The sequence below is a fragment of the Rhamphochromis sp. 'chilingali' genome (assembly GCF_963969265.1).
Source record: "Rhamphochromis sp. 'chilingali' genome assembly, chromosome: 22".
In the NCBI taxonomy this organism is placed as follows: domain Eukaryota; kingdom Metazoa; phylum Chordata; class Actinopteri; order Cichliformes; family Cichlidae; genus Rhamphochromis; species Rhamphochromis sp. 'chilingali'.
Genome location: NC_137950.1, coordinates 20591160 through 20615534, shown reverse-complemented (window position 1 = coordinate 20615534; position 24375 = coordinate 20591160). Strand labels below are relative to the sequence as shown.

The window sequence follows — 24375 nt, the reverse complement described above, 5'->3', positions numbered from 1 at the left end:
AAAGAAAAATATGTGGCTCATTGATAAATAGAACATGTGCTGCTTCTTTCATGAGAGGATTGTGTTTTCTCCTTTTTATATCAAATTATGACCCAATCATCTTTAAATTAGGCACTAAAACTTTACGAGCTATGAGCAGATTATGTGCATTTATAGACCAAACAGTATCTTGCCTTTTTATTTTAATTACCATAATGAAACTGAAACAGTTTCATATTTAATCTAAGCTGAAGAAACAAATCAATAAGCAAGGCAAGAAATACTTTCCAAAGTATGTTGATTAATGTAATCTCTATAAACAGGAAGATCGCCTGGAGAGTTCATGCTCCACCAATGCCCACGTCCTGTTTTAAGGAATGTGATCCAGATGTACGCCAAAGTTTAATGGATTCTTCTCTACCTCCGCTCCCTCATTGCTTCTAGCTTTATGAAATTAAAGCCTGGTAGCTTCCGCAACTTGGTTCTGATCTTAGAGAAGTAATTAATGTCTTTTTTAAATTGTTTGATGTGTAAAAAGTTAGTAAACAGCAAAAACTCTTTTTGTCTGGCCATCTGTTGAGTCTCCCTCTCTTTCCCCATCTTGCACCTGTTTCATGTTTAGTCTAATCTGGCTGCATATTTTTCTGGACATATTAAAACGACAAGAAATTCCAATTTTATTCACATTAATTTGGACCTTTCTGAATCTGAAAATTCAGCCTGAAAGCTAAGTAACTCTTAAACACGTTCCTGAAAAGGTGGAAAAGAAGCAGCAGTTTCACTAGATGATGAGGTCTTTGCACAGAATCCTGTCTTTCACGGTTGTACGTGGGGGTTAGGCTCGTGTCGGCACCACTAACCTCTGACCTTTTCCCTCCCCAGATACCCGCCAGGTGTGGTTGGAGTGGCTCCGGGCGGCATCCCAGGGGCTTTAGAGGGCATGGTGCCTGGTGGGGTGCCCATCGCCCACACCTTGCCCTCTGGTACACACCCCTCCCAGGCCCCATCGCCCAACCAGCCCTCTAAACACGGCGACACTAGAGAGCACCTCACCGAGCAATAGCAGCAGAAAGGATACATACGGCAGCATCTCATCCGGCCTGTTGACACTCAGAAACAACCAATCAAAGCAACTGACCAACTGGGACCAAGAGACAGTGAAACGACACAAGCGGCTGCCTGCTAAAAATCCAGCCAGCAACTGGGAACAAAAGAAGTGTTCCGGGAAATTTGTACTTTTAACCCTTTTAGTTTTTACTCTCTGTCTCTTTGGGTTCAGTTACCGACTTTACTCTTTGATGATGATGTATTTTTGTCTTTCTTTGGGACATGCCTATGATTGTGGACACAGAGTCCAGTGTTTTTAGTGCTCCGGGATTACCCGATGAGACTCTGTTCAGCTGCCCCCACCGTACCACCCACCTCAGAGCTCATGGGAAATGTAAGCCCACTTCTAAACACACCAACTGAACAAGAGAAAAAAAAAAAAAAGAAAAACCTTTGGCATCATACGTTACTGGATCGTATGACCCCTGACAGCGCTCCTAATCTTCCCCGCCTCTTCTTCACCCAGCTCCAATCCTCATTGTGTAACAAGTGTGTGTTATTTAGGCCCCCAATTATGCCTCAGAAGAGAATTATTATTAATATTGTTTTTTTTCTTTTTATCATCAGTGTGAATGACTAAAAATGGATTATCAGCTTATATATATTTATCAAATTAAAGAAAAAGATTGTTCATCAATTATAGTAATCAAAAGTGGGCTTTAACCCTTTCCTGGCAGTGGTACATTTGACACCTGTCACAGCTGGAGTTCCAGCTTTTCACCACTAGAGGGCACTTGTACACAGTGTGAGAATTTTTGAGTTTTAAGTGTCTCCAACTTACTACTTTTTAAAGCAGTTGGTGATTAACGTAAAGCCATTCATTAAACACGTAACTGCAGCTGAAGCTTTTGAAAAGAAGTTATTTTGTACTTTTAGTTCCTAAAAGCTCAGCGATGCATCCAGTTCTCTCCAGAGAAGCGTCTGATGGCTAACTAATCATAATGGCAGTCTTGTTAGACATGGTGACCCAGTCCCTTCTGTGAGCACATTTCACACTGAAGACAGGAAAGGGTTAAATTCAGCATGGTTTCTTAATGACTCAGGAATAACACTTTTTTTTTGCAGATATTGTTTCTCCTCCCGCCCCTCCCCCCTGCAAAATAATTGTCTATAAAAGGAAAAAAAGAAAACACAAAGACTGATCTGGTTCGTCTGAATATTGAATATTTCTCTCCATCATCCTCTCCATCGTGGTATTTTTATAAAAAGGACACATTCACACATTTTTTGGTGTTAAAGAGTTTTGAGGAGTCCTGTTAGATTCGTATTGCCTAGTTAAATGTTCCTATAACCATAGTCCTATGTGATCCCCCCTCTCTACCTGCTCCTTAATATTTCCTTTGTTCTAATGAAGGCCAGGTTCTTTGGGGCATCCTGTACTCTGTAAGAGCAATAGCTGAAACTCTTATTTAGTGTCCCAACAATAGCAGAAGAGGCAGCCAGCAGTATGTTTTTGTTTTTAGTGTGAGTATTTGTATTTGTTTCTTGTACAAGGTGAACATTTAGCATTCAGTGCAGTTCAAATAAAAAAAAAAAGAAAGAGAAAAAAAAAAAGATAAAGATACGATTCTGAGAACCAGCCGTCTGTACTGACTTCTTGATTTTCATGTAAAACAAGTTTACTCCCTTGTCATGTACATGCACTGGCCGCTTCATTAGGTACACCTGTTTGTTAACTCAGCAAATGTCACAGCAAGAAAATAATCACATTTAGCCATGTACAGTCAAGATTGGCCTTCAAAGGCCCAGCAGAATGCAGAAGAAAGGTGATTTTAGTAAGTATATCAGTAACTACTGATCTACTGGGAATTTCCCCGTACAGTAGAGAAGAAAGGTGAGTGGCACTTCTCTGGGTGAAAGTGCATTAATCGTGCACGGAGCATGCAGGAGAGCATCTCTGAAAGCGCAACGCATCGAACCTTGAAGCAGGTGGCGTACAACAGCAGAAGATCACATGCGTGCTGTGTCTGTCTGATAAGAACAGGAAGCTGAAGCTACAATTTGAAGATTTGTCAAATTGGACAACAGAAGAAGAAGACTGGAAAAATGTTGCCTGGTTTGCATGTCTTGATTTCTGCTGCAACATTTAGATGATAACACCAAATTCCTAGCATGGATCCATCGTTCCTTGTATCAGTGATGGAGTGATGGGATATTTTCTTGGTACTTTTTGATCCTGTTGGTACCAATTTATTATTGAGTAATGCTGCTGACCATCTCAATCCCTTTCTGACCACAGTATACCCATCTTCTGATGGCCGCTTCCAGCAGGATAACACTATATCACAAAGCTCAAGTCTTCTCAGACTTGTTTCTCAATGTGACAATCTGCTGTGCTTGTCACCAGATCTCACTGCGCACCTTTTCAGATGTGGTAGAATGGGAGAGTCACATCATGGATTAGCATGAACGTGCAGCCAACAAATCTGCAGCAACTGTGTGATGCTATTATGTCAATATGATCAAAATCTCAGAGCACTGTTTCTAATACAATTTTAATTGTATGCTATGAAAAATGAAGGTCATTCTGAAGGCAAAAAAAAGAGTCCACACGGTATTAGCATGGTGTACTTCATAAAGTGATCAGCAAGTGTATATTTCATAATTATGAAAAAAATAAAATAAAATAAAAATCACAATATCAGGGCTTTATCACAAGTGTAAAGCCCCAATACTTGGTGGTGGTGGGGGGGGATGAAGACAATACTGAAATAGAATGAAATCCAGTATTTGGGGCTACAAGAAATAACTTCTTATTGAATGAAAAACAAAAACAATCTCACATTGTTTAGTCCCAGAACAATTAATTTAAAGGGGAGGGGGGGAGGTCTGTTTTTATAAACCTCTCTTGATCTAGTAATTCTGTAAGTTTTAAACAAAATCCTGCTGAGGGGGTAAAATAACAGACTGTATATAAAAGATGAATGTATGGAACATAAGTGAAAAGTACCTTAAACCTGCAGTTCTTCATATTGCCAGCAGGGGGAAACTCTTTGGCTACAAAAAGAACCCTGCAGGTTAATTAATATTAAAAGTCTTATTCAGAAATTTAAACTTTAATAAAAATTTGTATTTAATTTTGTCTAAACTGTTGTTTTGCACGTTGCAAATTACGGCCCACGTCCGAGTTAAAAATGATGATAAAGCTAATGTGGGGCCCATCTTGTCCTGAATGTGTAATTTTCTTGGCCAAATTAGCCCCACTATCAAGCACCATGATGGCCAAGATGTAAATATTCAATTTGAGCCTTTACAACATAACTTTACTAACCAATAAGTGATGGTACCGAGGCTAAAGCCATCTTTTATATACAGTTTATGACATGCTTCTAAAACTAACTGTGATTTGCACTATAGAGAACTCCATACTGCAGTGATCCTACTTATATTTAGATGATGTGGGTGCACAATGTGAACATTATTGGCTGTGTCCTTGTGTGCGATCAAACATTCCCGATCCACCATCACCCAGTGACTTCAGCTATAACAGGAAGGAAAAGCAATCGTGCGTGTGTGGCGTCACCAATTCAAACAACGAATTTAACAGTGGGAATTAATGAACAATGCAAGTAAGTAAGTAGGTGCAAGTGAGTCAAATTTAATATTAACGCTGTCCACTGAAAGAGGCGGGGCGTTTGGTTTTCTTTCCCCCACCAGCATCATCACCACCCCCCACTCAAACAAACTGTGTCACACATAGAAATGTCAGTAAGCCTGTATGTCCTCCCCCCCCACAGAATTTATGTATAATCTGTGCAAAATAAAATACTTCAATACTTCAACTGAAAAGATCAAAAAAAAAAAAAAAAAACCAGATAAAACGGGGCAGAACAAAGGGTATCGCCTCCGCGTGCCAACTCTTCTGAACAAATAAATAAATTCAACATCAAATGGGGCTTTGTAGAGGGGATCAGCAATCAGGAAAACAAGTGCTCTGTAAACCTTAAACATACACACACACACACAAAAAGGATTATCATCCTCTCAGTTTGAAGCAAAAATTTCTGTCAGGCAATTCTGTATAAATGAACTTTGCCATCTAGTGCAGCTTCAGGATTTCCTTAAATACAGTATATTTTTCCTATATGAGCTATTACTTCTCTCACGGTGAGATAATTACCTTGACAGGAAGCATCAAGATAACCGGTAAGGACTATAGGGAGGCAAACCAAGTGGACTTGCGTTCATGGGAGCAGTAATCAGGATTCTGTTTGATGGTGCTGGTATCTTCTCTACCACAGAGCTCACAGAACACATGCATTATTACAAGTTAAAGATTTACATTTTTGGAGAAACGAGGGAGGGGAAGGGGAAATGTAGATAGCAAGGTAGTCTCTCCCAGACCCTATAATGTCCATTCCACAGATTTAAGAGCTCTTTTCTCTCTTCTCTACTTCCCCCTCACTCACTCATCTTCATCGTCCTCTTCCTCGCCATCGGAGAGAGAGGCACAGGGGTGGATCTGGCGGTATCTGTCCAACCACTTCTCCACCATCTGGGTGACCAAGGGGTGGTTACGGCGGCGAGAGCTCTTCTGCATGGCAGCCAGCATGCCTCCTTCTGTCACGCAGCAGTCCAGCCATTCCCTCAGCAGCTTTTCCTGCTGCTCCTCGTTGCCCATCTGAAGTCACACACAAAACATGCTATTAGTAATGTTCAGATACACGCTTTCACCTCACAATAGCACATGTTAAAAGCTTTCCTGCATCAAGACTAATTTGCAAAAAACAAAGCTAAAACTGGTCTACAGCCAAAATCACTGAAACTAATGCTAAAGATTGTTAATCGTTTCACGAGGCACTGCTACCAAAACTGGAATTTTTATTACAAAGGCCGCTCCATCCAAACTGTAGATTCAGTTTTGATGAAATGCAACAAGTATTAAATACAACTGGTAGATTTTTCATATTTTAAGATTAATGCAGTTTTAAGTACTGTGACTCAGAAATGGTACAAGTGAAAGGCTTATAACATCTGGTAGTGCGCTACATTATTACATGGTCACATGGTGAAACCAGCTTGTCTACAAGTCAAAATACACTGGGTAATTGATCCAACTGCTGTTTCTTCACATCCCAACATCCCACCTACACATAATATTTTAACCTAGCCTTGTAGACTGGGCTTTAAATGCAGTCAGCACAGTTCTTTTTGGAAATTGAGCTGGCATAACCCTGCTAGGCTTTCTAATATCCTTCATTAGCCGCTACAGTGGATCAGCCGCCTCCATAATCACACTATCCCTAGCATCCTCGTCTTTCATGCCACCCCTCTTTTTATCCTCCTTCACTACATCCATGAATCCTCCTTCCCAGTAGCTCAAATCAAACACCATCCCTCCTCTGCACATCTCCAAACCACTATACCTAAGCTGTCCCCGTGATGTACTAAATCTTAATCTTGTCCATCCTGGTCACTCCCAATAAGAAAATAAAAATTAGGACCTTTGTCTCCTCTGCCACCTCCAGCTCCGCCTCCTCTGTCAGTTCCACCCCCCGCCCCCCAAAAAAAGCAGTAAAGTTCAAAAATATTTACAGTAATACCAAAATACACTTCTCAAAATTACCCAATTACCTGCTTTTTAAAGTTAAATTTAAAAAAAATAATTAACAAATCTGCAGTTTTACAGCACAACCACAGTTCCTACCTCTTGTGCAGACAGGAAGTGAATATGCAGCAGCTTCCTTTCGCTGTCCACCAATGGCAGGAAAGTGACTGTGACATCGTCGTCAGTATTGAGGTTGGCGCCCGCACCGCGATTGTCGTAGCCGTCGTTCTCCATAGCCACCAGGGCCGAGAAGTGACCCCGTGTGTAGCCCAGGGCAATGGGGCTCTTCCAGCAGAAGCTCTGCTCCCATAACAGAGGCAGGTACACACCTGAAGACACACAAACTAGTCAAAAGGTGCTGCACGCCACAGCACTCGAGGCATCGGCCAGGATGGCAACTGTTCGCTCAAATTGTGTGCAAATGTCAGCCGAGGCCGAGCGCACTCTCAGATTTGACCTGACGCTAGAGGCGGCTGCTTTTTAGCCCGCTGAAAACAACCGGTTCTTTGTGAGCAGAGACGAGCTCCGCGGTGCAGCCTGATGCTCTGCTTTTTCAGAAGTGCACCCGCCCTCACCCCTCTGGCTTCTGACAGGCCAGCTTCCAGCTCCAAAAGCACACCAGCAATCACTAAACACTTAGCGTGCAATGTACACAAAAGCTATGGTTTCAGTCTACACACATAATTACCGTAATTAAGGCAGGCCATCATAACCAGGCTGCACCCTAAACGGAACAGATACACAGCGAGGCATCACAGACCATTTTATTTATTCAAATTATCAGTGCAGCACACCGAATGAGGTCAAGATATTCTGGCAGCCACGCACTCCAGCTGTGCTCACTCTGCATCTCATACACAATAGCCTGTCTGTATGAGTAATTCTAATGGCCTTGTTTCATGTGGTGTTGCTGCAGGTGTTTAAAGCTGGCTCACGCCATGATAAATGTTAGAAATAAACAGCGAAGCTCACCGGGGTCAGTTTATCACAAATTCCACTAAATTTTAAAAAGTTCTTTCTGCTTAAATTAAATATTAGCAGAGCTGTAACATAAGTGACTACTACACCCTCTACAGTGCACACACGAGGGTCCAAAGCTTCACCTTTGATAGTCACATCAATAAATATTAAGAAACATACTGATCAGCAAGTGTCAGTACTCTGTTTCCATTTTCCCCAAGATCTGACACCCTTTACAAGTTCAGGATCTGAGTTGAGAACACCGTTTTGTATTACAGCCACACGATGCCTCACCTTGAAAACGAGTGTATCCTAACGTTTCCCCACGGAAACTTTTGTAGTATTTCACTCCGTAGACTATGATGGGTCTTCGAAGAATATGTGCAAGAACAAAAATGTGGGTCTGCTCTAGGCTGGCCCCGGGCTAAAAAGGAGGAGAAAAAGAAAAAGCATAAGAATAGTTAGGCATTGTGATCATACTGCAAAGAGAAAAGTATCTTATGCGCGAGTATGAACGCTTTTCTTTCCTTCTCATTGGGCACATTACATAAGCACTTTTAAATATTCTACTGCTGCAATGATCTATCGCATAAAAAGGGGTTTCAAAGTTTCAGCCTTGTGGGATGGGATTTAAAAAGCTTGGTTTTTATCCTTCGGCTCTCATCTCTCCGTTGCTGTCAAAGCCTGAGACGAGGTCATCGCTTGGTAGCTTTTGCTGTGTTTGTTTGTGCTGCTGGTAGAGTGGCTCTAAGCTAAATGCCTGTAAATCCCAAGGTCACATGCTGGGGAGAGAGAGTGCTGCTTCAGCAGGTGTGCCGGTAGATCAGCTGTCTACAACTTCATCTTAGGGGATCAGCAGTAAATTGCTTATGTCCTATCTGTCATTCACACATGATCCACCATGCACAGTGCGACCCTTCCGACTGTCTTTTCCCATTTAGACTAATGCACATATATGACAATAGTTCATAGTTTCAGTAGCTTGTGCTTTATGCAGACCTTTATTTCCTCAAATAGAGTTGTTTAAAAAAAAAAAAAACCGTGGTCGAGGTCACTGCAGCAACAGAATCTGACAAAACAGCAAATCAATAGCTACACTAACATATGTTTTGCACTTCTGGTGGTGTCGTGAAGTTGGCAAGCACAATTAATCTACTTGCAACTGCGGTGTCAGCCTGTTGAATTATATAACCGCACGCCCGTACTGACGAGATAACCTATCGGCCTGTTTGAGGCGGCAGAGTGAGCGTTGTGCACGTAACACGACTACCCAGTGTTAGAGACCAGATGGAAGAGGCTCCACGAACAGACTGATTGTGTTCATGTCAAGATATTAAGCAGATCAGCTTCTAGCTTTGAAAAGACTGTTTCAAATGATTTCAATGTAAAAGGGCTTATTTAATTGATATTTGTTCAACTGTATTAATTGTGCATATTGAGTTTCTTTGAGGATAGCTGTTTGTAAATGACAGTTTTTGAGTTGAGTGAGCAAAATATAAATGCATCCAACTATCTTATGAGTTGCCTTTCCTTGATCAAATACAGGCGATACATTGCAATTTTGATGTTTTCCCACAATTATTGCAATATGACTCACACGCTTTTGCTGACTGGAGTGCTGCAAGAGTCTAATGAATATGCAAACAATGCAAGAGAGGAAAGGGACTATTGTTATGTAAATATTTTGGAGACAGACGTTTTGGGTCATAAACCTTCCCGTTTTGCCTTTGTTAGTGCATCATTTTCTACATCATTTTCCAGCTTTTATTTCTTTTGTAGACCAAAAAATAAAAAACATTTAAAATGTACCACTGTCTTTAAACTCAATGGAAGTGAAGGTAGGCTGTAAACCAGAGACAACAACATAATTACCTGGCTGGCCAAAGACAGAATGAAGGCCCAGTCTTCCTGCCACTGCTCCTCTCTGAGGGAGAAATGTAAACCAAAGCTCTGCGAGTACCATGACTCCCACTCCTTCCAGCGTGTGTAAAACCTATTTTTTTAAAAAAAAAGAATATTATTATACTATTTTCAAAGCTTATTGAATTAAAGGTGACCTCGAGCTCAGCCTGCTTGTATAGAATGGATTACTTTATGTATCCATTTACAGAGCTTCAAAAGAGCTACACTTTAAGTGCCAGAGGTCTTAATTATACATAAACAGAACAATCCACACACCTGCAATGCTCATTAAAAGGACTTCTACCCATGTTTTTTGTCTTGTATGAGTGTAGTCTATAGGCATGTCCTCTAGAAAGAATATTCTGTTATACACCAGTTTGAAAATCTGGATTTACAGTCACTCGTATTCCAAGAATATAGCAAAAACTTTAGAATAAATATAATTATGATGTAAACAGGTCATAAATTCACAAAGAAAAAAAAAACAAAGTGCTTGTGTTAAAGTGAATCGAATCAATACAATAAAGTCTAATTAAATAAAATAGCATAACTTGGTAGAGGGGGAAATGATGAATGACTTTTTTTTGTTGTTTTAATGTGTCCAGTCTTGTTTGCAGTTTATTTCTTTCAGTTCGTCTGCTCTCGCTTTGTTTTTATGCAGATAACACGAGGCCATTTTTGAATATGCAACATGAACTGAGAGCAGCCTGTGAAAATTTTCAAGTGTCAAGTATCAGACTACAGGAACTGTGTAGGGCTGAGCCTCTCACCAGTGGGAGCAGTCGTGCAGGCTGTCGTGGAGAGCCTTGCGGAGGACAGAGTCCTTGTCGTAGATGCCCCAGGTGGCCTGCAGAACAGAGTCCAACAGGCAGTCTCCGGCAGTGCGGTTCCACAAGGCGTAGAGGCGACTGTCCAGGCGTGTCCCCAGCTCCAGAGACCAGTTGATAACAGGAGATTCCTCTTCCAGTTCTACAAACAGATATAAATGTGCGATTGGGTGTTGAGGACTCCAAGACAATAACTAATCAAGTTCCGTGTTGTTGCAGTGAAAACACAAAAGAGGAACTTGTGGCTGCATTTATTTTCTCCGCTAATATATTTGATAGTTTAATGAAAAGAATCAAAACAAAAAATTGTGTTTCCAAAAACTCAGCATAGGATTGCATAGATGCTGCGTTAAGTGTTTCAGATGTGCAGCTGCTGCAGCCGCTATTTCCGCAGGGACAAAATGCAAAATGCAAAACCTGCTTTTCTCTTCCCATCGTGAAATATTATTAAACACATCTCCCTGAATATGCAATCATATTCTGCACCAGAAACTCAAGGCAGCTCTATCCAGTAGCCCACTTTAAGGTGGCTTAAATGGGTCATAACACTCCTTTTATATCTTCGTTGAAACACAAAACACACACAGCTGCACTGGGAGAGTGTCATTAGATAAGTATGTGGGAGGGAAACTAGTGAGCTCAATTAACCTAATTAGAAAAGGAAAAGAAGACGAAGCAGGAGGTGGGGAGCTGATTGAAGACAAACACAGGCAGGGAAGATGCTAGTTTAAAGTCCCTTCTATTGCAGGACGTGAATGGCTGAAAACATGCAACTGGACAGATTGAGAATATGACACAGGATATAAAGAATGACATCTTCAGTACCTTTCTGCACATCTCGATCTAACACCTCATCAAACAACTTCTCCTGGACAGCAGGCGGCAAGTCTTCTATATCTGCAGAGAAACATGGGAAAGATAGGTTTTCATGCTCGTTATAACCTAATGGTAGACAAGGCCGAGGGCAACATAAATGCTACAGTAATGACACACAGAGGGGATGTTCTTCACTGGATGGCATTTTGTCAATGGCACACTGTAAATACAAGCTCTGTGTATTGAACTGTGCACACACAAAGCCAGAACACTGGTGGCTGTTCTCTGGTTCAATAGTGAATGGCACTGGCTTTGTCTGAGAGCAAGAGAGACACAAACAGACAAAGCGAGAGAGCGAGTGCCCTGCAGCTGGCCTCGGGCCAAATTCACTCTGTAGTGAAATGCTTGGCATTAGACGCACACACACAAAAATTCGAATTTATATGCAAAGGCTTCATAATCTTTGCTCCCAGGGGCAGCAGCAGGACTAGATCAGAACAGTGGGTGTTCTTAAAAGTAAAGTGCATGTCATTTCAGTGAAGACTTAATGCCACAGGGACGAGCTGATGTTTCTCTGAGCAATGCGGCGGGGTCCTATTCTTACACTCAAGTTCACACATTGACAATTTAGACATTTATACTGTGTAGAAGAAAATTCTACAAAGAAGCCATGAATAGAATCCCAAAGAGCACAAAAGTAATTATTTCCCCGTTGCTTGCTTCCAGAGTAAATGGAGCCAGTAATATTCAGTGTCAGACATGACAAATATTAAGACTGGTTGTTGGGGTGGGAGTTTAATCTGAGCTGTTTATTGAGGCTACAGGAAAAATTATATATTTCTGCGAGCACAGGCCCATAAAGCAAAACTGATAAAGGGATAAACAGGAAGAGAGGTTAGATTACACGCACAAACACACACCAATAAAAAAAAAAAATAAGTGGTATAAGCATTAAGACCCAAGTACCTGCGGGCAGAGTAAAAGTGACCAAGTCGGTGAGGAAGTAACAGGTGAAGTCTCCTTTACGTTGACGTAGTGAAGATGCAATCTCTCTGCGGATCTGCTCCGTCAGCTCGGGACACACCATGGAAGGGATGCACTTGGCTGCTTGCTGGCTCACCTTATAGACATGCACACAGATTAAAAAATTTTATTTTACAATGAAATTAAAAGATTAAATGAATATGTGAACTTTGGACTATATAACTAAAACTAAGCTAACTTATCTACACTTAAGATACGTCTGCAAATGTACTACCCCAAAAGATTTGTTATGCTAAATGCTTGCCCTCCCAAACTGAAAATTCAAAACCGCAAGCTCCACCCACGACATTATGGTAGCGCGCCAGATGTTGTCCATCAGCTGCAGCACGCCAGGAGGGTTAGCATCAAAAGCTGGGCAGGCACAGTGCCAATTCTATTAAACAGAAGCATTGTAGTCACCCACACTGCATGCCGAGAGTGAATGCGCTGCCATCCTGTGCACTCAGATACACTGTGTCTTCTCTTGCTCACAATTTTGTTTGAATTGTCAATTCCAGTTTTAGTAGTATTAGTGAATCTTCTCAAACAGAGACGAGATCCTTGACACATACTCATACGCCGTCGAGACATGGTTCCCATGCATTTCACGCAGCACAAAAGAGGAAGTTGGTCCACCTTACCCACCCAAGCGTTTTTCATTCTGGGGATCAAACTCTCCCATGCATAGTAAAGACCTGCCTTTCTATGCTTGCCAACATGCTTCCTGTGCCTTTTCCTAATCACTGTTTGCTCTCCGAAATCACATCAACTCTTATCATGCCCCATAAGAAACAATGACAGAATAGCAGCAATTCTAATACCCCCCTAATTCTAAAAAAGTGCTTTTCTGCTGTAATTCTATGCATTAAGAGCATCTATTTTTCATTATATAGCACACTTGGTAAGGAGCAATTATAAGCGGTTGTGGCTGATAATGAGAAATACAAAAAAGCACTTAAAAATGAAAAGTTTCTGTAACATAAAGACTTTACAGGCATGTTAGAATTTTTAGGATCTTTTTATAAAAACTGACATAAATCCTCTTAAGATTAAAAACTTATAGCAAATTTTTGCTCAAAGATTCAAGACTATGCTTACCTCTGTTAGCAGAATGGCGAGCATGTCCTGCCTTTGAAAGCGAATAGCCAGATGTACCAGAGTGAAGCCTACATCAAAAGCTGAGGACCGATTAAGGAGCTGCACCTCGTCTGCAGTGAGCTGTCGGGCAATGTCGCCACCGGATGACTTATAAGCTTCTACTGCCGCCAGGTCTCCCTCCACAACGCCTGCAGGAGAGGAAGGAAGGAAGGAAGGTTTATAAAAAAAAAAAAAAAAAAATCAGAAGGAAAAATAATGGAAAACAACTGTTAAAAGTGATGAATCAGTGCCTAAATATTGCTGACACAGCTTCTTTTCTAGGATTGTGTGTAGCGAGGCTACCAAACTTTAATAGAGTGACTCATGTCAACATAGTCGGCCATTTATGTCATCACATGACATACACATTCAAGTGCGGTGCATCGATATAGGGAAGACTAAATGATACAACACAAGCCATTTAACAGCACTACAAGTCCAACCTCAGAGCTGACCATAAAAGGTTCAACACCTTTGTAAACATCATAACCCATCTGCAATGTAGCCTTTATTACTTTGGATTAGTATTACTTAGGCATACTGAAACAAGCAAGTGTATTCAAAAGATAATCAAAAGAACATACATGTATCAGCAAAAAAAAAACAACAACATTAAAATCCATTTTAAAAATGGTTTAGATATATTTTTTGGAGCAGCTTCAATCCCCATGTCTGTTCTTGTAGAAGCAAGATGTAACAGACAGCTTTAAATGTGCTAACACAACATCGCAAATCACAATTTATTAATATTAAAACCTGGGAGAAATTTGTAAAACAAATCCAACTAGAGGAAAAAATTAAATAGGGCCTTGATGTCATTCGACAGCTCTGATGACCTTTAGATGTAGCCACGAGCTAACCGAGTGCAAGAACAGTTATCACACTGTCGGGCTACTACATAGCAGAACAGACAGAGCAGTGTAGCTGTAATGTGGCGCTATCAGAGAGCTGTGTAACACATAGGACAGTGTGTTGAACCTACTAGTCTCAACATCTGTTATGAGTGAAACAGCCAGGTAGCAAACAGGACACTGGAAGAGCTGCTTTATTTAAACTGGCTGCCTTACATCAGGATGTTCTCTCAGGCAGGGAAGAGGACAGTTGAGTGAATCTGGACTAAAACATTCCAAGCATGACCCTTCTCATTTTACACATACTGGGTGACATTTTGCAAACAGATCTATAAATACATGCAGAATGATTTGAGTTGCAATAGCTGTTGCTATGCGGGAGACCTCAAAGGAACTCAAGAATGCGGTGACCCGTTTTCAGTGAATACAGGCAGTTTTGCTAAATTTAGACTTAGATAAACAAACCGTAAACCTTTGTCAGCGTCAAGCTGAAGCTGTTGATTTACTGGTCGATCTATGTTCCTACCCTTCCCTGTGGCCGTGAGCTCTGGGTAGTGACCCAAAAGAACTGATTGCTCATTTCCGCTGCTTTTATCAGCAATCTGCAACTAGTGTACCCTTAGAGATAGGATGACGAGAATGGCAGTTCGAAAGAGGGTCAGTGTTCAGGCAGTTGACTATGATACCTCCTGGATGGCTCTTAGTTGAGGGGATTCTAGCATATCCAACTGGGAGGAGACCCAGTGCAATCCTAAAACATGCAGGAGAGATTACGTTTCTCACCTGGCTGTCTCCCATGACATCACTGATTAGACTGCTGCATCAAGTCCCTGATAAACGGGAATGGATAGATGGAGAGATATCCTACTGGTTAAGGCAGCTAGGTTTGCAAAAAAACAAAAAAAAAACAAAAAAAACCCCAGACCTTTCTTGTGTGACTCATACCAATCTTTGTAATATAAAACAAAAGCAATAAAAGAGAAGTTATGAAGACTTTCTAAAAACCGAGAAACAAGTAATTGGATGGTCAAGTAATGTGCATTGGCATGGTGAGCAAGCATTAGTGCAAACCAGATTTCTCGACCAGTATTAGGGCTGCCACGATTAGTCGACTAGTCACGATTACGTCGACTATCAAAATCATCGACGACTGATTTAATAGTCGACGCGTCGTTTGAAGCTTTGTAAGATCACAAAAGACGCAGGAATAAGTAGTAGAATTTAAGAGTGCAATAACGGACTGAAACAGAAGATGGCAGCACTGCATGTACAAGGATGCCAGCTGCTGTTAAACCCCGAAGAAGAAGAAACTGTGTCCCAGAATTCATAGCGTAGCCCAGCTCAGTTTCCAACAATGGTGGCAGCTAGTTAGCTTTAATATTACTCTTATTATTCTTTCTGGGTCACAAAATAAACGTTTAACATATTTTCAGGCGAGAATGTAACTGTATAAACCTCAAATATCTGCTCAGTTTATCAAGACACCACATATTTTCAAAAGCGCTTTTCGGAGACGTCTGTTACCCACTAGCTCGATAGCTAGCCGGGGGCAAGGCTCACTAGAGCCCGTGAGAACACCGGACTCCCAGCAAATAGTTTTCAAACCCACTGCCGTCTTTCGCTACTCAGGTTAAATATATATAAGGCTACGTTCACACTGCAGGCGAAAGCGCATCAAATCCGATTTTTTTGACCCTATGCGACCCATATCCGATCATGGTATGACAGTGTGAATGGCACAAATCCGATATTTTCAAATCTGATCTGGGTCACTTTCGTATGTGGTACTGAATCCGATACATATCCGATGTTTTAGAAAGCGACTGCTGTTTGAACGGTCAGGTCGCATTAAATCCGTCTTTTACGTCACCGACACAAGACAGACGCCAATTATCAGCTCCGGAGAAGCACCCGAGAAGACATCGTGAACGCTTCCTGGCCATCCAGTGTAGATGTCAGTGAAACTGTTGGGAAGACATCGTTGGAGAAACGTGAACATTTTATTTGTACTGTATAATCTGCAGATTCTGACAGAAATCTGCAACTATCCTTTGAAGCACCGCTCCTCTAAAACAGCAATAAGGATAATTATTAGGTTATTTACATTATTATGTAAATAACAAAATAACTTAAAGCAAAAATTGGGAAACGTAAAGTCCGAAGTCTTTATATTAACGGCCATCTGTCAAACAATACTGTTTGGTCTGGGTCTAAACAGAGTGCGTTGTGTGTGAAGTCTTCTTTTGCGCATGCGGGCCACTTTGAGCGTTCACACTAGAGCGCGTTTGCTGTCGCATTTTATTTGTAGTGTGAACACGCAGACACAAAAAAAAAAAAAAAAAAAAAAAAAAAATCGGATTTGATCAAAAAAAAAAAAAAAAAAAAAAAAAAAAAAAAAAAAAAATCGGAATGAGCAATAAGACCTGCAGTGTGAACGTATCTGCAAATTTCATTCAAATTTAATAAACTATCATCTTGTCTTTATTTTTAGTTAGCACATACCATAAACACTTAAAGCTGTAAGCTAATGATAGTTATATAAGAGCAGATGCATGCTAGTGCAATAAGCTGTACGTTTTACGTCCAATAAATGCATGATCTGATTAGTTGACTAATCGCAAAAATAATCGGTGACTAGTCGACTATCAAAATAATGGTTTGTGGCAGCCCTAACCAGTATTTTATCTTTCGGAGCGCTGTATGGGTCCTTTCATTTAATGTAAATGAAAACATTTAAGTTTTAGCAACTGCAACCCATTAAAAGATTAGGCTATGTAATATTCGTCCCCATAATGACCCAATCACCCAGAGATGGGTCATAGAGGTTTTTAGGCATGATGGTTTGTGGTTTTATCCCAACTAGAACGCCTCATTACGCCCTCAGTGAACTAACATGTCAGAATATTTTGCCTTTGCATGCTTGACAAGGTCAGCTTCATGAGAGCATGTCTGATCCCAGCAGTGCCTACAGTCTGATCAATGCACATCATGCAGGTTGTGAAAGACTTTGAGCTAATATTGGTCTGCGCTTAACAAATACACAGTCTGACATTGTTTCTCAATCAGCTGCTCCACAGTAACCTATGGTTATCTAAAAGTAATGTGCTGGAACAAATGAAATCAATGTCTGTTTGTGTTTGTTTCTCGATATCTCTCACCATAAGTACTACAAAGTGGTGGGCTTGCATTTTTTTTGAATCATCTGAAAAATTCAGTTCATCGTCGAGATTAATTTAATCTTCTGAAAGCAAAACAAACAGAGGTCCTTGATAATGTTTTTTTCTCCCACACCACATTATCAGGAACCGCATCGAAATATAAACAGAGCGGCAACAGCAAGAGACACCAGTTAGGTTTTTCACTGAAACAAAAGAACCATAATACAAAAACATGTCCGCTTCCTTTTGTGGGAAAGCACAATCAATGGGAATCATCTGATTTTGGCTCTTGTACGGAGCACAAAAAACATTAAAGTAGAACTGCAGGAACACAGTAAAGTGAAGTGAGATCGTGTTTTCAGACCTGAGGAAGTGCTTGGCCATAACATACTCGACTCAGGCACTTCCTCCACTGACAAACACTTTGAAGAGCACATGCGGTATAACCGTAAAGAGTCAGAGACATGGTATGAAGAAGAAGAAAAAAAGGCTCAGCCATATTTAAAGTTAATACATGAGTCTTCCCATGTCTTTAAGGACAGCGGTAGGGAGAGGGGAAAAAAAGAAAACGACAAAAAAAAAAAAAAAAAAAAAATACTGCCAAGTTCAATCAGTGCAAAGGTCAAGGGGGCGTTGATCATGTGCTGCACTCATGTTTTTTTTTCCTTCTGTTTTTTGTTGACTGTTTTTAATGTCCTGTCAATGTTATTTTTACCTCTTGGGGGGCTCTGTTCAGTACATACGCGTCACTGTTTACAGGGTCTATTGACTGTGAGCCAGGAGACTCTCTGCTCCATGGGCTGCACTTGCACTACGCTGCCCAGACGGCCCATTCATCCCCACCAGCTGGGAAGCACTCACACCCTCTCAGTTGCTCAAAGATGCTCTCAGAGCCCAAGTAAAAGCACTGGGAACATCAGTGGTGAATTGGACCAAATTCCTACTTTCCCTTTTACCACATTTTATGGTTTTTTCATTGCAGTCAGCAGTATTTACCTGATGGCACCGCCCTATGAAATAACACAGCAGGAATTTCTTCTGTACTCTAATATTTGGAGACTAAACAATGAGTCATGCCGTCACTCATTTATAAAATACAAAGTGGCTCTTAGTGCTGTGCAACCTTGGCACTTTGCAGAGTGATGCACCATCTGCAATGTAATAACACAGAAAATGTGTTGCATTGGGGACAATAACTGCCACCTCTGTCTGGAGTACAATGCTTTGCTGTCACTTAGCATGACATCACAGACACACAAAAAAAGTGTTGTTATAAGAAAAACATGACATAGGAGAGTGTATTCTTTTTAAACAAAATTAAGAAACAAGCACATTTTCACATCATTCATTTGCTATGAACCAACTGATCTCCTAATCCATGCAGAAATTACATGTAACGTAGAAAGGAGGAAAAAAAACTCACCAGCACATGCACTAAGAAACAGCCAGTCAGTTTTCTTCATTCGGTTCCTAATCTGCTTTAACCTCTTGAAGTCGACTTCTTGTTCCTCTTTGCTCATGGCTCCAGCTGCAAGCTCTATCCTCTGGAAATCCATAGTGACATGATCTTCCCTCTTGGGCATAGGAGGGGATCTCCTTTGCCCCTGGCCTTCGCTGCAACTGCCCCTCCACCGAGCCCTGTCTTGCTCGTTGATTACGGGTGAGGGCTCCGCAGACTCGGCCAGCTCTATGGCTTCTTGGTTGTTGGGCCTGGGGAGGGCACACACCACACATTTTGTAGTTCTGGGCCAGTTCTGGTAAGTGCAGGCGGTACATGTCCAGTGCTGCTGGTGGGTGTTGAGTCTGTTTCTGTCATTATACTCCTCACAGGTATCCACAGGAGAGTGGAGAGCAGGGCGGCAACCTGCATTGGAGCCTGACGTCTGTGGGGACTCAGTGGGGCTGCTGGTCCTCGGGCGCTGACAGAGGCACTGTGTGCAACGGATGGCACGAGGCCAGTTCAGATAGGTGCACATCTGGCAGGACCACTTATTGGCAATCTCAGCCATACTGGGTGACCTGACTCTAGGCCTGGCACTGGAATCAGGACAGATGAGGAGGCTGCTGCCACTTTCACTTCTAGAAGGCTCCCACTCCAGCCCGGGGTCCAGATCAGGACTGTTTTTGTAAGGTTCCTCTGTAATAATGGGTCCCCTCAACCTCGGTGCACGGCACATAGTACATTTGATTGCAGATGGCCAGTTTTCATAGGTGCAGTAGTCACAGGCCCACTTTATCCTCTGCTCCGTCATTGTGGACTACTTTAGTTGGATGCACTGTTGTGAAAAATCCCGTTAGAGTTGAGACATAAACAATAGCTCTGCGAATAATCTCGAATAAGCAGGTGTTACAAACCATTGTGTTTAGATATAAGAATTCCGTCCAGCATATGCTCCAGCAGTTTGTAAACTAACCTGCATCTGATCGGGCACATTCAATGACACACTGGCAAGATTACATTTTAGAGTGTTTGATTTGAATCCTTAATAATCCGTAACTCTAAGAAGAATGGTTAACAGCGCGGTTTTAACTCATCTGACTAAAGACACTATTGCGTTACTCTGCAGTTGTGTTTTTAGTCTTTAGCTTTAGCTTGCTAGCTACTGAGCTAACCTCCTAGCATATATAGAGCTAACTGCCATCAAATCCAACGATTAACGCGCACGACGGAGCATACAGTCATGGAAAAGGTCATAATTTCATTCATGTGAAGAAAAATGTGATAATCTTACCGTTTCGTGACTGCGCTGCGCCGCCGAAAACCACAACAAACCCTTCTCGTTCACTCCCCCTCCTCCCCTCCTCTCCTCCTCCTCCGGCTCAATCAAACCTTTCCCAATCCGAATGATTTCGACTCCTCTGCCCTCTCACATGTTTACCTTCGTGGACTCGTTAACCACTGGCGGAACAAAGCAATCCCCGGCAAAGCCTGGAACACCTCGAATCATCGTTTAAATCCGCGACTCTCCGTGGTTTACATTGCCTCCGTGTTGTTTAATGGCGGCGACAGCAGACAAATGAGTAGCAGAGCCAAAATAAACGCTGGCCTGCCTCCGTCACCAATCATCTGGCTGAGTTCTCAACGTGATTGGACAAAGGTAAAGTACTGTGTTGCCTTCAGGAACGTCCGGAACAGTCAAAACGCCCTGGGGGGTTTAATTTTTAGGACGCAGAAAGAGTTGATAACCACGTCGCTGAAATACTTTGCATATTTTGTCGATTTTTAGGCACATTGCACTAGACAAAAACATGTTGATGTTAGTCATGCTAAGACATTTGCAATTGGATAGTTTACACATCCCCAAAGATTGGGATAGAAAACTGGATTACATAAATATGACATTATCCGTATGGATATTAAATCCGATATTTATAAGCAGCATAGAAACCATGGTGAGTCTGTAAATTGTTTAATTTCTTAAATTATATTTTGAATACATTCCAATTAAATTCTGAACTAGCTGTGAAGAATAGCAAAAGCGTTACGTATATGCTGATGTAACTGAAAAAAATAGGCTTTTCGGTTATGAATCAAGGGTTCCGCTTTCTCTGGACACGCCCCTTTCAAAACGTCACTGAAAACATGGCTGTTTTCTTGAGCCGGTTACACCACGTTTCGCTCCACGTTTCTAACGCGGAGAAAATAGCTAATGACCTTGTCTCTAAATTCAAGTTTGATTTATTTGCTGCCAGATTAACTGACAAGTCCAAGCAGTTTGCTTTCAGGAAAGGAGCAGCAGTTTTCGTCGTAAATGAGAGACCCAGTAAAAGCAGCGTGGGACTGAATGAAGGGATACTGGGATTAGCTGACAGATACTCCATTGATCCACAGCGGGCTGACTTGGAGAAGTACAAGCAGGGTAATAATTCTTTGGGATGTCTTTATGATTTAAGCCCTCTTCATCCGGTGGATACTGTAAACAACGTGTGTTTCGAGGTAGAGGATGTCCAAAGGTCATTCAAGGTTCTTCGCGATCTGGGCTGTAATTTCTTGGTGCCTCCCACCACCGTTGAGGACGTGAATGGTCCTGTCACCTACTCGGTAGTAAAATCAATTGTGGGAAACGTGTGTCACACGCTAATTGAGAAGACAAACTATGAGGGAGTCTTTTTGCCAGGGTTTGATGTCATTGAAAAGGACTGGAGCTTGGGAGAAGAGGACATGTCTTGTCCTGTCACACACTTTGATCACATAACTTATGCCTGCCCCAGGAAGACAACCCGCCAGGTCATGGGGTGGTATGAGAAGGTCTTTGGTTTTCAGAGGTTTTTCATTGATAGGTGAGAAATTGCTCCGAGGCATTTGTTGCCATATCTTTTCCCCAGCGTGGTGTCAGTAATCTCAAGGCTGTTTGTTCTCCTGAATAGTAATGAAGACGTGGATGAAGGTTTTGTGATAAACCAGGAGGGCATTGGGCTTCGACTTACTGCCATGGAGTACTGGAAGTGCAGCAAAGCAGGCATCGCTCTTCCTTTTGCTGGCAAAAAGGAGCCTGACTGCAAGTTTGTCATTGCGGAATCACTGCCCGAACAAGGTAATAGAAACCCCTAGTTTCTCATTTAAGCCACTATTTATGATCTCCGCCATCATTGTTTGCATTTGCTTTGTCAGGCCGGAACCAGGTTGACACCTTCTTGGAGCAGCATAGGGCCCCAGGGATCCAGCACATTGGGCTGTACACTAAAAACATTGTTTCTACTGCGCACACGATGGCTGAAGCTGGCGTACAATTTTCCTCCCCTCCTCCAGCCTATTACACTCAGGTTTGAATGATTTTGAACTATAATCACTGCAAGAAGCGACCTGTGTTTTATTCATATTTTCACATTATAGTTCTGTTTAATTTATATAGTTGGCCTGGATTTTGAAATTTTGGGAATTTGGGAGAAGCTTGTCCTCATACTTCCTGCAAGGCAGGCTTTCAGAGATTTTTCAGATCTTGTTAAAAGGGTACATTTTGATCCAAACCATGATATATTACCACACTTGACAAAGTAGTTATGCCTAAAACCTAGCTGAACTGTGACTTAAGGCTGAAAACGATATCAAAGAAAAGAGGGCTTTGAAGGCAAACTTCTCCCACTAGAACACATAATCCAAGTCATTATCACACTTTTCAAGGTTATGCCATCACCACACAGAAGGAGAACAGGGTCTGCTTTGTACCAGTAATCACAGGAGCAAACACTATAATTACAGACTTTGTAACAAGTTCAAAAATAAAGGAATTTTCCATCTTTTTAAACCCATCCCATTCGCTGTGGCAGCTGGGAAAACAGCAGGAAATAGAGGAAGCAGGTCACAGCCCCCAGATGCTAGCACAGCATGGGATTCTCCTGGATACAGACCTGCACCAGGATCCTTTATCACAGAGAGCATCCAGTGAAAGTAAAAGGTAAGAGCCAATCAAGAGTTGTAATCTCTCACAGCCTTCAAAGAATGCCTCTCTTGTAAATTGTTTTAGTCAATGGTTTCTTTTAACTATCTTTGGCATTATCTTATTAAATAAGTGAAACACTGTGAAAGTTTTGTGTGATGTATGGCTGCTCAATGTCAGCAAACAATCTTATCAGTCATCTCTATTAAAATGAGGACATGTTCCTGTTTTACTATTCAGTACAATTACAGAAGCCCGTTTGGCTTGCAACATGCATGTGAAAACTGCTTGACTTGGTTTAAAATTGCTGCAATAATGATGAAAGACACGAACCACAATTTTTTTTTTTTTTTTTTTTTTGTATTCACCAATGAAAAGTTGTGGAAACAGTCCCGAGGCTGAAAGTGAATCTACTGTGCTGCTTTTCCCCTTTCAGACATCTTCTACAGGTGTTTACCAAGCCCATATTTGCTGAGAATACCTTCTTTCTCGAGCTGATTGAGCGAAGAGGGGCAACGGGATTTGGCGAGGGGAACATCAAGGCGCTGTGGCAGTCAGTGCAGGCGTACATGGAAAATGAGAGGGTGGATCGTCAAGAACCTCAGGGATCCTCAAAAACTGCACAAACTGCTCTTAGTTAGCCACTCCAAACATTTCTATAACAGGTTATGTTATTTCATGTGGCTGCACTATTTACTGAAAAACATATGAAATATTTAAATTAGTCTCTAAAAAGTCCCTCGTTGCACTGATGACACATTACTTATTATATAATGTATTCATATCTGTTGAAATGGGTGCTGTGTTCTGTACTTGAAATGATACAACAAAAGACACTTGCTGTAGGAGTAAAATAATGTCTTTGTTTTCACTGTCTCAAAGTAAACCACATTGCTCCAGAGTAACCTCAATAAACTTGACTCACAGTAAACTGTGAAAATCAATTGCTGGCTTCAAAATATTGTGCTCCGTTTTTCTTCTTGTGTGGGCCAAACTTCAGAATAAGCACACTTAAAACCTCTTAGACCTTCCTAGACAAAGACTGACAATGGCCAGTGCATTTTAGTAATTGTCAAAGATACTGGAACTTACAGTTACTTACATTATATAGTAGCACTTGCATGCGGTACTTTTACTTTGCAATGCTTTTGGGTGCAGTGGCTTGTTCTTCATTGTTAATGCAGCACATGTATGTAAAGTGTCTGAACACCACTTCCACATATACTCAATGAAGTATGCACAACAAGCTCAAGCTGCTAGAAGACTGAAAGCTTGCTAATGCATCAATGATAGTGTGCTTTTTTTAATGTATACTGTGCTATAATAACACTGTATATTAAAGTATTTTCACTTAAAACATTTAAGTGCATTTGCTTACTATAATGCTCATAGTTATGAATGCAGGAAAAGTGAGAAATGTTTATTTATTTTTTTACATTTTATACTAAGGTATTATTAATTGATTTAATGCATTAGCATCACTTAGTCAAAGTCACTGTCCATATGAGAAAAAGTGACCACTTCATTGGCTCGTAATGTAGAAATGTATCCCAAACTATTATTTGCTGTTCACTTCATTATGTAAGCATTATGTTGGTGGAAAATTAAACTAGGCTCTTTGGCCCTTTTTTTCCCTAAATAACCCACCCACACAGTCACTTGAAGAACTGTTACTGGTCAAACAGCTGC

The 24375-nt window shown here is 41.3% G+C and overlaps 3 protein-coding genes across 8 annotated transcripts in view; 2 read left to right on the top strand and 1 right to left on the bottom strand.

The window, feature by feature from the left end:
- LOC308391075 (C-terminal-binding protein 2) overlaps positions 1-1476 on the top strand; it is a 94718-nt gene extending 93242 nt beyond the window's left edge. For 5 of the 6 annotated variants that reach the window (XM_080873518.1, XM_080873520.1, XM_080873519.1 and 2 more), the window contains one exon: positions 862-1476. In XM_080873518.1, the coding sequence (XP_080729644.1) occupies positions 862-1042 (181 nt within the window). In that variant the 3' untranslated portion in view covers positions 1043-1476. The remainder of the gene's footprint in view (positions 1-861) is intronic. The other variant, XM_080873517.1, reaches the window with a different exon arrangement.
- zranb1a (zinc finger, RAN-binding domain containing 1a) lies at positions 1253-20392 on the bottom strand. Its single transcript, XM_080873522.1, has 10 exons — positions 20041-20392; positions 18732-19584; positions 13261-13448; positions 12106-12259; positions 11149-11220; positions 10267-10465; positions 9467-9587; positions 7889-8018; positions 6734-6963; positions 1253-5707 (listed from the first exon to the last, which is right to left on the bottom strand). The coding sequence occupies exons 2-10, from the start codon at positions 19558-19560 to the stop codon at positions 5492-5494; spliced, it is 2139 nt and encodes a 712-aa protein (XP_080729648.1). The 5' UTR covers positions 19561-19584; positions 20041-20392; the 3' UTR covers positions 1253-5491.
- A 427-nt stretch (positions 20393-20819) lies between these two features.
- hpdl (4-hydroxyphenylpyruvate dioxygenase-like) lies at positions 20820-24037 on the top strand. Its single transcript, XM_080873523.1, has 5 exons — positions 20820-21589; positions 21677-21843; positions 21921-22072; positions 22577-22704; positions 23123-24037. Exons 1-5 carry the CDS (start codon positions 20835-20837, stop codon positions 23325-23327), a joined length of 1407 nt encoding a protein of 468 aa, XP_080729649.1. The 5' UTR covers positions 20820-20834; the 3' UTR covers positions 23328-24037.
- The last annotated feature ends 338 nt before the right edge of the window (positions 24038-24375 follow it).

Bases quoted from the DNA above. Each gene is read 5' to 3' on its own strand.
- zranb1a (XM_080873522.1), bottom strand. From the start codon at position 19,560: ATGACGGAGCAGAGGATAAAGTGGGCCTGTGACTACTGCACCTATGAA. The intron at 11,221-12,105 runs GTACTTGGGTCT...GTTTCTCTGCAG, and splicing joins CACTTTTACTCTGCCCGCAG to ATATAGAAGACTTGCCGCCT. The intron at 10,466-11,148 runs GTACTGAAGATG...ATCTGTTTGTAG, and splicing joins AGATCGAGATGTGCAGAAAG to AACTGGAAGAGGAATCTCCT.
- hpdl (XM_080873523.1), top strand. From the start codon at position 20,835: ATGAATCAAGGGTTCCGCTTTCTCTGGACACGCCCCTTTCAAAACGTC. The intron at 21,590-21,676 runs GTGAGAAATTGC...TCTCCTGAATAG, and splicing joins CAGAGGTTTTTCATTGATAG to TAATGAAGACGTGGATGAAG. The intron at 22,073-22,576 runs GTTTGAATGATT...TCGCTGTGGCAG, and splicing joins CTCCAGCCTATTACACTCAG to CTGGGAAAACAGCAGGAAAT.